This window comes from Rhinatrema bivittatum, chromosome 8 (assembly GCF_901001135.1).
Source record: "Rhinatrema bivittatum chromosome 8, aRhiBiv1.1, whole genome shotgun sequence".
NCBI classification, from domain to species: domain Eukaryota; kingdom Metazoa; phylum Chordata; class Amphibia; order Gymnophiona; family Rhinatrematidae; genus Rhinatrema; species Rhinatrema bivittatum.
The window spans coordinates 194,783,949-194,797,809 of record NC_042622.1 but is presented as its reverse complement, the minus strand read 5'-3'; the positions used below and the strand labels follow the sequence as shown (position 1 = coordinate 194,797,809).

Genomic DNA, 13,861 nt, shown 5'->3' with positions numbered 1-13,861 from the left:
TGGCCCTGAAAGCATTGATGGCACCAGGGGCATCAACGGCCTCAAGGGCATCAACGGCACCAAGATCCCCAATGGTCCGAAAATGGGATCAGGGAACTCCGGCTATGGCACTAATGGCCCCGAGGGTACCATCGGCCGCATGGGTTATTCCTCCTTGGAGGACCCTATAATGGAATTTCTCCATAGGGGGCATCAGTGACCACCGGGGAACTGATGGTCCCCCGGGCACTGGCTGCATCAGAAGTACGCCCAGAAGGACGTCTAGATGCTCTAGCAGGGGCGCTAAAAGAGATGTCGCAGGCTCCAGCCCCGGCATGAGGACTGGTGCCGATGATGGCTCAATACCCTGCAGGGCTTGGAGCACCACCTGCTGAACCCTGCAGTCCAACTCCTCCTGAAAGTCCGCTGTTGTTAGGACGGATGGAGGAGGAGGAGGAGGCATCACCACAAGTGGTGGGGAACACCTTGGACTCCCGGGTCTGATAGAGGACGGTGCCTGATCCCCACGGGATTGCTTTGGTGGTGGCACAGTGGCCGCTGATGCCGCACTGGTTCCGGAGCCATATGCCAACAGCGACCCATGACTGCTTGCAGGACTTGCCTCGGTGCTCGGCCCGGTCTTTCTCCGGAGCTGAGGAAGGTGAAGATTCTGACGTCCTTGAGTGTGGCACCTCTCTCATGAGAGGGACCTGCCGAAGGGGTAGAGAGGGATGGCGTATCTAACGGCTCCCCTTGGCTTCTAGGTGTAGACACCCCCGATGCCGGAGTAGATGGATCAGAGTTTCTGGCAAAAAGCTTTTCCATCTTATCCAGCAGGGCACAACGGCCTTTGGGTGTCACTTGGTCACAGAGACAGCATCATCGGACATTGTGCGACGTCCTCAGGCAGAGGATACAGACCTCATGCAGATCAGTAATTGACATGGTCTGTGGGCACTGGGGGCATTGGCAAAAACTAGACACCATGAAAAATAGCTGGTAAGTGGCTGATGGCCGTCAAGAACCGTGCGGCAGCTCGTCGGGAATTGACCGCACGAAGGAAAAATTTCAAACACCTACCGTATGTCAGACGGCACCGACGAAAGAAGAGGGACCAGGCACGGAGAACATCAAAAAATGCCAAGAAAGATATGACTTGAAAAATAAACTCAGAGCAGAGCTCCACTATTGCGAGGCAACTAATTCGCGGAAAAAAAGAGACTGAAGAGGGACCCCGCGTGGATGCGTGGCATGTTGGGCATGCTCAGTGTGCCATTTGTCAAAGTTCTAGAAACTTTGACAAATGTTTTCTGTGCCTTGCTCCACCTGATGATGTCACCCATCTGTGAGGACTATCATCCTGCTTGTCCTAGGAAAATTCCGAACATTCTGTTTGCTTTCTGAATCACTACTGCACACTGAGTTGAGAATTTCAATGCATTTCCACAAGGGCTCCAATGCCTTTTTGCCAAGTGCTAACACTAACTCCTACTATGGAACTCAGCACTGTGCGTGCACACTTAGGATAACTTTTCCCTACATGCATCAGTTTGCATTTGTACACATTAAATTTCATGTTTTAATTACCTTAAAAAATGTTGTCATTTACAAATTTGATCACCTCGTTCATTGCAACCTTTTCCTGTTAAACAAACTGGTCCCAGTACAGATCCCTGGAGAACTCCGCTATTCACTTTTCTGTTGCACTCGAGGGTGGACCCTTATCCTGGAGCAGTGGAGAACGGCTCCCTGGTAGGGGCCCAGGAAGCACCTGCCCCCAGGGGGAGGAGCACGGAAGGAGACAGAGGCTAGGATGAGCTTCACCACTGGAAGCCCGCGGTCCCTCTGGGTGGAGCCCATAGGGACCCGGGCGCTTGGACTTAGGTGGGCCTCGCAGGGTCTCCTGGAGAGGTAGTAGACAGACAGGCGTGCCCATGGAGAACAAGGGAGCGCGGTCGGACTTGAGGATGAAGGTCTGATGGAGCAAGGAAGACCAGAACAGCGTAGTCAATGACAAGGCAAGGGACAGAGCCAGAATCAGGAGACGTGGTCAAAGGCAGCCGAGGTCAGAATCCGAGGATCAGTCCGAGGGGTAGTCAACGAGGCAGGGGTCAGGTTCCAGAGGTCAGACGAGGTCACAAGGCAGGCAGAGGTCAGGATCCAGGCAGCAGACAGAATGGTCAAGGAACAGGCCAAGGTCAGTACCAGTCCGAGGGTACTACCTAGGGAGACGGGACAGACGGACATTGGAACAAGGCTGGAACAAGACTGGAACAAGACTGTGAACGCGGAGGCAAACTAGTACACTTACAGTGCCGACCCAATTGCCAAGGCAAGGAAGTGCACGCAGGAACTTCCTTATATTGAACATTCAATCAGAGCACACTGCGGAGCTAAGACCCGCCCCATGCGCTACAAGAGACCGGGCGGAGCGTGCGCACATAGGGGCATGGCCAACACCACTGGAGATGCCGAACTCCGGTGTGAGGCCTGGTGCATAGGGGAAGGCCTTGTGACCGCCGCTGCAGGATGCAGAGGCCTGGAGGAGCTTGTGGCTGCCTCTGGGGAGGCCGACTCATGACCTGCAGAGCTAACGAGGTGAGCAGACCCGTGCACGGGCCAGATGCGGACGGGGCGCGTAACATTTTCTCCATTGAGAAAACTAATTAGTCTTACTCTGTGTTTCTTATCCTATAACCATTTATCAATCCACAGTAAGACATTGCCTCCTTTCCCATGACTTTTGAATTTTGTTGGGAGTCTCTCATCAGGGACATTATCAAATGCTTTCTGAAAATCCAGATACACTATATGGACTGGCTCACCCTTATCCACAGGCTTATCTAAAAGTGGGCAAAATAACTTGTGTTGATGCACCTACTGTTACACAATTTATCTTATTCATACAGGGGTGGATTTTAAAAGGTCTGCGCGCGTAAATCCTTCCGGATTTACGTGCGCAGGGCCCTCGCGCGCCGGCGCACCTATTTTGCATAGGCCGCTGGTGGGCATAAAGCCCCGGGACACGCGCAAGTCCCAGGGCTTTGGAAAAGGGGCGGGAAGGGGGCGTGTCAGGGGCGGGCCGTGGCATTTCAGGGACGGGCCTGGGGGCGTGGCACCGGCCCAGGGGCGTGGTCGAGGCCTCCGGACCAGCCCCCGGGACTGGAACACGGAGCGGGGCTGCCGGCCAGCACGCGCAGTTATGCCTGCTTTCAGCAGGTGTAACTTTGCCGACAAAGGTAGGGGGGGGTTTAGATAGGGCCGGTGGGGGGGTGGATTAGGTAGGGGAAGGGAGGGGAAGGTGGGGGGAGGGCAAAGGAAAGTTCCCTCCAAGGCTGCTCCGAAATCGGAGCGGCCTCGGAAGGAACTTTTGAGGATTTTATAAGATAAAATCCAGCGTACTTGAACAAAAGTACACGATCATGTATTTTTTTAAGATCTACCCCACCGATTGTCCACACTATGGATTTGTCATTCTATGAAAAATTTTCTTTTCATTTATTAATTTTAAATAGACTTCTATATCTAAACTGTATCCCAAACTGCTTCTCCCACTGATACCCCCAGTGACCTCGGAAAAGTTACTTCACCCTCCATTACCTCAGGTAACTTAGTACCCGACTTACTAAGGCTTTTTTCTCATTCTGTGTCTATGTAAACCGTTGTGATGGTATTTAACTTAACGACGGTATAGAAAATGTTTTAAATAAAATAAATAAATAAATGGGGGAAATGTTTAGTAAATCAGTCCCTTAGACAGTAAGCCCTCTGGGGCAGAAATACCTCCCATGCCTGAATTGTACCACACTTGGTGCTTAAATGTGGAAAGATAACTAATTAAATCAACAAACCCAAATCTAACATTCATACCTGTGAATTATGCATGCAGTAGTCTCCAGAGTAAAAGCATTTGTCCACCATTGCACACTCTACATAACAGACTGCACAGGCATCTAAGGATGGTTCTCAATCCTATTCCAGAGGCTCATTTAACCAATCTGGTTTTCAGGATATCTGTAATATCCTGTGTTTGCAAATTTATCTTATGCATATTCACAGGGACTATCCTGAAACCCAGTCTTGCTCTGTGTGCCTTCAGGGCAAAGCTGAGAACCACTGATAAAGGATCAGGTGCATACTACCCAAACACAAAAGAGAAAACATGTGCATGCTAGTTCTCAACCTGGTTTACAATGTCCATCCAGAAAGTCGGATTTTCAGGATATCGTCAGTGAATATACCTGAGATTTATTTGAATACACTGCTTTCATTGTATGTAAAATATTCATTATGCTCATCCTGAAAAACAGATTCGTCAGTTAGGGCCAGTTTTAATGGCATGCAAGCAGAGCAATTGCCCGGAGCCCCAGCACCACAATGTCTCCGCCCACCCCCTTGCCAAAATTAAGTGATGTCACTAAGGCACAAATTCGGTTCGCCTGGCTCTGGATGGGCTCACTTTAGTTTCTGCCTGAGCCCCAGCGCAGAAGCTCTGCCTTTCAGATTGCATTCAGAACCACTGTGACATAAAGTGTGTCACCCAGATAGCCTGAGTCAGAATTAGGTCAGTTTTGTGTCTGCCAGTAAAAATATCAGATTGCCTCAGATATAAAGAAAGCACACAGCAGGTACTAGAATGCAGAAGAAACAGGTGTCAACAAGTTAGAGCTGGCCAAAAACATCTTTGGTGCTGATGCCAGGCCATGAAAAGCGTGAGTCAGTCTGGGTTTTTCCAAGACCCTTCTCCAAAATTATTCCTCTCCACTGAAGCAGCTCCCAGGAAGCTGGGTACCAAACCCATACAGGTGGCCCAGCCCACACGTCAGTCCGGTCTTCAGGCTAACCACAAAAAATACACGTCAGATTTGTATACAACCCACATGCAAACATGGCTCATGCTTATCCATTCCGGCCACCCTGAAAGACAGACTGACTGCGGGGGTCGCTAGGAAAGGTTTGGAAGCCACTCGCCCAGAGCTAGTGCATCTCGGAACAGCTGAAGCATGCGCGCGCGCGCTCACCCTCTTTCCCCGGCCCAATACGCCTGGCTCTGCCCCGTTCCCACAATCCTCGGCGGTAACCTGGCGCCTCTCTAGCTTCTCCACTCGCTCGCTCGTAGGCCCCTCTGTCACTTCTCGCTGGCGCTGGAGGACCGCCGGAGCTTAGCGCTTCTCCTGCCCCTTGTCCGGAGCGATGGCGGCCGTGCGGAGCTTGCGGATCTCGGTGAAGTCGGAGGCGGAAGCGGAAGCGGCCGTCCCGGAGCGCTCGGAGCCGGAGCCCATGGAGGTGGAGGAGGGGGAGTTGGAGTCTATTCCGGTGCGGCGGTCCTTCAAGGAGCTGATTCCGGTAGGCTAGGCCGCGAGCTCCTCCGCCAGGAGGAGGAGGAGGACGGGTCGGGCGGGGGAGTCCGTGGTTCTGGATCTGGCAGGCCACTGGGGCAAGTTCTCACGTGAAACTCTCTCTCCTGGGAGCGTGTCCACTGTTTCACCGCGCCAGACGGCGTAACTGCCCGGGATGAGGGGCCAGAGTCAGCGCCAGGCCTTCCCCACTGTGCTTACACTGCATGCTCTCTGGGGCAAGAGCTCCGTGACCATGTCAGGGACAGTGTCGTGCAAGATAAGCATGTGCTGAAAGCAGTGTATATGAAATTTGATTATATCAAGGTTGTAAAATAGCGTTCAAGGCAGTGACCCAGCCAGAGGGCTATTAGGGTTCATAGAGAGATGTATAGCTAGTAGTGAAAAAAAGGAAGTGATAACACTTCTCTAGAAGTAATTGGTGAAACCTCACCTGGAGTAATGTGTCTAGCTTCTTGAACCTTACCTTCTGAAGGCATTAGTAACATGTATACATAGTAACATAGTAATGACGGCAGAAAAAGACCAAATGGTCTATCCAGTCTGCCTGGCAAGCTTCCCATGGTAATAAATGCCGCTCCATTCAGGGTACTCCATGTTTCTATTAGGGGTATTAACTTCTGCTCAGTGTAGTTTACCCCCATGATTCTGTTAAGGGTAGTAACTGCCGTTCCCCAGGTTACCCCCAGGCCCATTACCCACATGCTTTTTTCATTTATCCGATCCTCTAGCCTTTAGTGATCCACAGTGTTTGTCCCATGCCCCTTTGAAATCGTTCATGGTTTTAGACTTGACCACTTCCTCCCGAAGGTCATTCCAGGCATCCACCACCCTCTCCGAGAAGAAATATTTTCTGACATTGGTTCTAAGTCTTCCTCCCTGGAGTTTCAAATCATGACCCCTAATAATACTAAATTGTTTCCAATGGAAAAGGTCTGCTGTTGACCATGCATCATTAAAACCTTTCAAGTATCTGTAAATAAAAAAAAAAATCTTTCAAGTATCCGAAGGTCTCTTTCATATCACCCCTGCTCCTCCAGGATATATATATTCAGGTTCTTCAACTTCTCCTCATATGGCATTTGATGGAGACCACCCACCCACCATTTTGGTCACCCTTCTCTGGACTGCCTCCATCCTGTCTCTGTCCCTTTTGAGATTCGGTCTTCATAACCGAACACAGTACTCCAAGTGAGGCCTCACCAAGGACCTGTACAAGAGAATTATCACTTCCCTTTTCTTACTAGATATTTCTCTCTCTACACAGCCCAGCATTCTTCTGGCTTTTGCTATCGCCCTGTCACATTGCTTCACTGACTTTAGGTCGTTAGACATTATCACGCCAAGGTCGTTCTGTACACATCAGCCCTTCACCTCTCAACACATACATTTCTTTCAGATTACCACACCCCCAGATGCATTACTCTACACTTTTTGGCATTGAATCTCAGCTGCCATATCTTCGACCACTCTTCCAGCTTCCTTAATCCCATCTCATTCTCTCTACTCCTTCAGGCATGTCCACTCTGTTGCAGATCTTAGTATCATCCGCAAATAGACAAACTTTACCTTCTATCCCTTCTGCAATGTCGCTCACTAACGGGCCGATACAGTAAAAACTGCTGGAGAGCCGGCACTCCAAGGCGAGCGCCCGCTCTCCCGAAGCACGCCCTGGCCACTCTCCTGGGCATGCGGTCAAGTATTTAAATGAGGGCCTGTGGTAAAAGGAGGCGGCGGCTGTCAGCGGGTTTGACAGCCAACGCTCAATTTTACTGGTGTCGGTTCTCGAACCCGCTGACAGCCACGGGTTCGGAAAACGGACACCAGCTAAATTGAGCGTCCGTCTTGCGGGCCGCGGGCAGATTTAAAATTTTTTGTTTTTAATTTAAAATTTTTTTTTTAATTTTGGGGCCTCCGACTTAATATCACTATGATATTTGGGCAGGCGTTAATTTCTGAAAGTAAAATGTGCGGCTTCACATTTACTTTCTGTATCGCACTGGAATAACTAATAGGCTCATCAACATGCATTTGCATGTTGCGGGCGCTATTAGTTTCGGGAGGGGGGGGGGGGTTGGCTGCGCGTTTTCGACGCGCTATTACCCCTTACTGTATAAGGGGTAAAAATAGCGTGTCGAAAACGTGCGGCCAAACCGGGGCTAAAGGTGTGCTTGGCCCGAAAGATGTTGAACAGAACCGGTCCCAACACGATCCCTGTGGCACGCCACTTACCACCATTCTCTCTTCAGAGTAGGTTCCATTTATCATTACACGTTGTCTTCTATCCATCAACCAATTTGTAATCCACACAACTACTTTGGAGCTCACTCCCAGCTTCTCATTTTGTTGATAAGTCTTCTATGTGGGCCATATCAAAAGCTTTACTAAAATCCAAGTAAATTACATCGAGCTCTCTTCCCTGATCCAATTCTCTAGTCACCCAATCAAAGAAATCAATCAGATTCGTCTGACAGGACCTTCCCCTGGTGAATCCATGCTGTCTCGGGTCCAGCAATCTTCCTGACTGTAGATAGTTCACTATTCTTTCCTTCAGCAGAGTCTCCATTAATTTTCCCACCACCAAGGTGATGCTAACCGGCCTGTAGTAAAGGAGGGCTAGAAAAATGATGCAAGGTTTGCATCAAGTCTTATGAGATAAGATTTAAGCATGAGAAATTAAAAAAAAAAAGTGTGAAAGCTTGCTGGGCAGACTGGATGGGCCATTTGGTCTTCTTCTGCCGTCATTTCTATGTTTCACCCACATATGTATCCCCAAAATTAAGAGATAGGGGAAATAGTTCAAGGATATAAATAATTCATACACAAACCTTTTCCAGTAGAAAGGAAATTATAGGCCAAGAAGATATATGTATCCTCAAGAATAACATTAGAAAACATTTCTTCAGAGAAAGGGTGTCAGATGCATGCAAAATCCTCCCAGGGGAGTTGGTAAAGCAGAAATTGTGAAAATTCAAAAAAGCCTGTGAAAGTACAGAGGCTCCTTGTTGTAAAAAGTGAAGGGAAAGCTAGAGATGAATTAAGGTCTAAGCCTTAAGGCATTAACAACAGACAGGACACTGCAAACATGGGTCTTATGGTGCTCATCTTTCATCATATTCTGTATCTATAAAACAGTACTACGATCTATATTTCTTGGATTTTAAAAAAATTAGAGGAAGGAAATCAACGGAGGAAATGCCTCTACATTTGAGGACCAACATCACATGCCTTGTCATGGGTGATTGACTGTAATAAGAATAACCACATGTTCACTCTGAGATCCTGTTTGATGCACATCAGTATCTCACAGGCCCACACTCCTCATGTACTGCTCCCTTGAATTTCTGTACTCCAAACATGTCTTTATGCATTTTGGTACTGAATCAAAGGTTATATTTCTTCTCTTATTTGTGGGGTAAATTTCTGCATGAAGTGAAAATAGTAACATTTTAAAATATGACTTGATTTTGTCCTTGGTGTTGTCTTTGTTATATATTTGGTTTATTTCAATGTTTATAATTTCATCATCGCTTATTTTGTGGTTTTCCAACTTGACAGTTTATATACAGTATGGGTCAGATTTTAAAACCTGCGCGCGGGCGCAGGTTTGTTCGCGCAGCCTGGGTCGGCGCGCGCAACGGGGTGCACAATTGTGCAACTTGCACGCGCTGAGCTGTGCAGCCTGCCTCTGTTTCCTCTGCCCCCCTGCACCTTCCCCTGCCTTACCCACCCCCCAGCCCTACCTAGAACCTCCCCTTACCTTTGTTGAAGAAGTTACGCCTGCCGGCCAACGGCCGGCCCACGATCCTGGGCACAGCGGCAAATGGCCGCTGTGCCTGGAGGCTCAGGCCCCGCCCCTTTTTGCATGCCCTGGGACATACGCACGACCTGGGGCTTGCGCGTGCTACCGAGCCTATGCAAGATAGGCCTGGCGCGCGCAGGGGCAGCTTTTCGGGGGTTACGTGCGTATCCCTTTGAAAATTTGCCCCTGTATGTGTGCCTTGTTTTGGCCTGGCAGATTTATTTTCCTGCTCCATTGGAATTGGCCTTTCTTGGCCTACATCACCATGAGACTTTTGAACTGTCTGGGAATTATTTATTTATTTATTTAGAACTTTTCTATACCGACTTTCCAATAACAGAATTACTGATCAATTCGGTTTACATTTTGAACAATAACAGTGACAAGCAAATGTCTTACAGAGAACAGGAAGAATAACTTGGAAATGAATATATGGGGTTAAACAAAGAAATACAATATACATAGCCTAATATAGGCAGAGGCAGATAACTTCTGTGTGGGGTTGTGTATAGCTTTTAAGACTGTCAGGAGGTTGGGAATTGCATTTTGTACTTTTGGGCTGCCAAGGAGTTAAAGTTGAAGAATTCTTTGGGGAATTCTTTGTGATGTTCTATGGAATTCTTTGTGTTGTTCTATGGGGTATTGAATAGGGGTTCAAAGAGTTTTTAGAATTGAACTTGTCTAGTTCTTGTATAGTTCTCTTATAGGTTGTTGACAACAGTTGTTGGCAACAGTGATAGTCTTTGGCAAGAGACCACAGAACCCAGTTATTATGGGCTTCGAGTCTGACCACAAGGTGCAGAGCAATAGCTGAGACTTCCTAATCTACAAGGAGAACATGCTCCAGCCCAGTTGATCCAGAGAGCATAACCCGGCATTGAACCCAGATCCTCTGTATGGTGATTTGCAGCCCTTGCCACCAAGCCATTCCATTAATTATATGCTTTTCTGCTTTACTAGGACACAAGCAGAAGGTATGAAAACAAGGCCGGAACCTTTATTACAGGAATTGATGTCACATCTAAGGTAAAAGAATACTTGTATTTATTTATTTATAAACGTTTCTATACCTGACCTGTTCTTTTAGAATGTATAAGTTCAGAAATAAATATGAATAAAAGATTTATTTGTTCCCCAAGAAATATAGAAAAACATCTTAGTTTTAGGACCTGTCTGAGTCCATAGACTTACACTTTACCACCTGAGACATTTTCTTTTAATAATGTACGATACAGTTTCTTTAGAGCAGTATGGGTGGTCTTGGGAGTGTCTGTATAGGTAACATGAATTGGTCACCAAAACTTGGACAATCCTGTTGAGGTGAATAAGGAGGCTTAGTTGCCCATTGAAATGTTGTCTTGCTTATTGCAGCTTGATTGCCTCTAAACTTACTGTTCCAAATCTTGAAGGATTATTATAAGCACCAAGAAAAAGGTAGGAGATTGCACTATTTTATAGGCAGTCAGTGTTAGATGCATTAAAAGAGTTCAGTTCAGAGCCAGGTAAATGTATTTAGTATGATATCTGTGCAGTGTTCAGCAGTGGTTGCAGAGCACTGGAGTTGCATTGGAAGAAAATCGGGGGCATGTGGTGTGCATAGTTTTTTGGTAGTTGAAAGTGGGCAGAGCAAATACAAGCCTGTTGTGTTATGGTCAAAATGAGACTAACTTGCAAGGCTAAAGGCATTTTTTGCTTTTCGTTCGGGGGGGGGGGGGGGGGGGGGGGCAAGTTGCCTTTTTATTTGTTTGTTTGGTTTTTTTTTTTTTACATTTAAAGAATCGGGCAGATTGCATTTTTGGGAACTGGGTTTTGGTAGAGCTGTCTTACTAAAACGAATCATAGAAAGTATTTTTTTTCATTCAGTGCATAGTCAAGTTGTGGAATCTGTTGCCAGAGGATGTGGCAATTATCATAGCAGACTTTTTTAAAAGAGGTTCCTGAAGAAAAAGTCCATAAACCAATTATTAAGTAGGACTTTGGGAAACCCATTGCTTGTCCCTAAGAGTGAGCAACAAGAAGCAGATCTACTTTTTGGGCCCTACCGGATAGTTTTGACTCGAGTTTGCTGTTGTCAGAGACAATATGCCATGGTCTGACTCTGAATGGCATATTTTTATGTTCTTAATTGTCTCAATGAGTCGTCTTTTTGAGGGGTTCACAGCAATACATTAACCCAAGGAGGGAGGGAGGGTGGCTGCTACTGTTACTGTGGTTACTCCTGCTGGCCAAATATTGCTGCAAGAGCTTGCTTCATCTGGGGTACGAGAGAAGGATATGAAAGAGAAAAATGAATAAAATTATAAGATTTTTCAGTTGTAAGGTGTGTAAATAGAAAGTATTCTCCTTGAAATAGTGCATGGGCAAGCTTACACCTGTGTATGTGGTGCTGTTTTTTAACATTCTGTCACAAGATGCAGCCAAAGAGAACCAAGTACTGCAGAACTGGAAATATGTGATGTCTTGTTCTATGTCAGTAAGGAGTTTTGCCAAAAGGAGCAAAATGAAAGGATATCTTTAATGAAAAGGGGGGTTCTAACTATAAATAAAGAACCTGTTTTATTAGTCAGTATTTGTCATTCGGATAATATCCAGTTCACCAAAACAGTCAATATGCTGACTTTCCATGTAGCTTGTATAACTGCAGATGAAACACAAATGTTTGAAAAAAATGTTTAAATTATAATTGTATAATATAGGAAAAAATAAAGCTGTGGTGTGGAGGAGGAGTGTAGTGTAGCCAGAATTGCTCACTGTTCAGCAATATTATAGTTAGGACTGCTAGTGATGTTTATCGGTCTTAACAGACAGTCAGAACACCCCCAATGTAAAAACTGGGGAGAATGGGTACTGTAGAGCCAGCAGAGGCCACATGACAACGTGGCTGCTAGGAGGAGCCAGACTTGAAAGTTACTGTGGAGGGGAGAGCTCTGGAGAGTGCTGGGACTATAGGGACCAGTTCTTGGAGGGAGGCGAGTGCAGGGGCTGTGGTGGAGGTCCATGCTTCGAGTGAGAGGGAGTATAGTGTGGCTATAGGGGAATGTGCTGGGGGCTGTTGGTAGGGGTTCTGTGCTTTGGGGGAGTTCTGTGGAGGGCTGGCTGAGGGGAAACTGCTGGAGCTGTGATGGGCATGGGGGAGATTGCTGGATGAGAGCAGAGTGCTGGGACTGGTGGGGATGGGGAGGCATGATATGAAAGGCTTCTGATAAGTATTGATAAAATGTATTGTTAATTGGAAATAATCAAAAAAGCAACTCGATAAATGTGATAGTGTGAAAACACTGATAAACACTGCTTTTAAGCATCTTCAAAAACCCTCTAACTAAAAAATATGGGGTAGATTTTAAAAGGAGCGTGCGCAAATTATAAAATCAGGGGTCGGCGCGCGCAAGGGGGTGCACATTGTGCACCTTGCGTGTGCCAGGCCGCACTGCCTTCCCCCTAACCTAACCTTCCCCCCCCAGCCTTACTCTAACCCCCCCCCCAAATTATCTTACCTTTCGCGCCTGCCGGCAGCCTGCCAACACACAATCCTTTGACACAGCAGCAATGGCCGCTGTGTTGGAGGCCTCTGGCTGCGCCCCCGGACCGCCCCTTTAGTAAAGCCTCGGGGCTTCATACGCATCGCCGGGCCTTTTTAAAATAGGCCCGGTGCGCATAAACCCCCCTCCCCCCCCCCATTATGTGCGTAAATCCCGCCCTAAATACTCAAATGTATATTGCAGTAACACCTAAAATCAGCAGCCTAATTATAATACTCCCCCCCCCTCTTTTTGTCTTTTACTATGTTCTCTCCTTAGGAAGCGATTGAAAAAAAGGAGCAGAGAGCAAAACGCTTCCATTTTCGAGCCGAAGTGAACCTTGCTCAAAGGAGTGTAACGCTGGACTCTGAGATGGTGAAAAAAGGTACGTAGAAAATACTTGCAAATTTATTACGTGCACAGCTTGTTGAATGTTTACGCTGTAATATTTGAAAGAGGCAAGGGAAATTGTGTAGATACCAAGAATGGGTTTCCTCCTTGTTGAGACTGAAATGTTTGCTGCTTTGACTATGTCCCTGGTGTGGCATTTGCTACTTTGGAGTGCCCAGGGTACTCTTCTTACTCTTCCCTCCAGAGCCATGTTTTATGGGAGTCCCCCACCCCCGTCTGTGGAAGGCTCCATTGGATTCAGCCTTGTACAGAAAGCACTCAGATACCAGAACATTTTGTGCCAAGTATCCATTAGACGTCAAAAGCAGTGCCACTTATCTTCTGCAGAAATAACATTTGTGCAAGCATGACATTGTGGGATTTCCTTGTACAAAATTAATCATAAAAAAACAACCTCGAAAAGTTATCTTTACAAATGAATTGTCAAGGGATTAGGCTGCCAATGTTTCTGTGGCTTTTGGAGTTGCTTTCTCAGCATGATTACATTTTTAAGTAAGGTCATAAATCTTATCTTTTACTAGATGTAGGACACAGGCTATAGCCGAGGACACTAGCTAATGATTTTCTCTCTTACAGCAATCCCGAATGTCAGGTTGGATACACTTTTTTTTTGCGGAGTGGATGAGATGAGTACACAGGATATATTTTCCTATTTTAAGGAGTATCCCCCTGCTCATATTGAGTGGCTAGACGATACATCCTGTAAGTAAAAAGCTATTTTCTGTTTCTTTTTATTTTTTAACCGCCTAACAAACCACGTCTACACTGTTACGCAGTAGAAATGTTAACTGGGC

At 46.7% G+C, this 13,861-nt stretch overlaps 1 protein-coding gene across 2 annotated transcripts in view; it reads left to right on the top strand.

The window, feature by feature from the left end:
- Positions 1-5,030: 5,030 nt before the first annotated feature.
- Positions 5,031-13,861, top strand: part of NCBP3 (nuclear cap binding subunit 3) — a 118,850-nt gene continuing 110,019 nt past the window's right edge. The window contains exons 1-5 of one of the 2 annotated variants that reach the window (XM_029612349.1): positions 5,253-5,325; positions 10,099-10,164; positions 10,510-10,572; positions 12,936-13,041; positions 13,644-13,769. In XM_029612349.1, the coding sequence (XP_029468209.1) occupies positions 13,029-13,041; positions 13,644-13,769 (139 nt within the window). In that variant the 5' untranslated portion in view covers positions 5,253-5,325; positions 10,099-10,164; positions 10,510-10,572; positions 12,936-13,028. Of the gene's footprint in view, positions 5,326-10,098; positions 10,165-10,509; positions 10,573-12,935; positions 13,042-13,643; positions 13,770-13,861 lie in introns of both variants that reach the window. The other variant, XM_029612348.1, reaches the window with a different exon arrangement.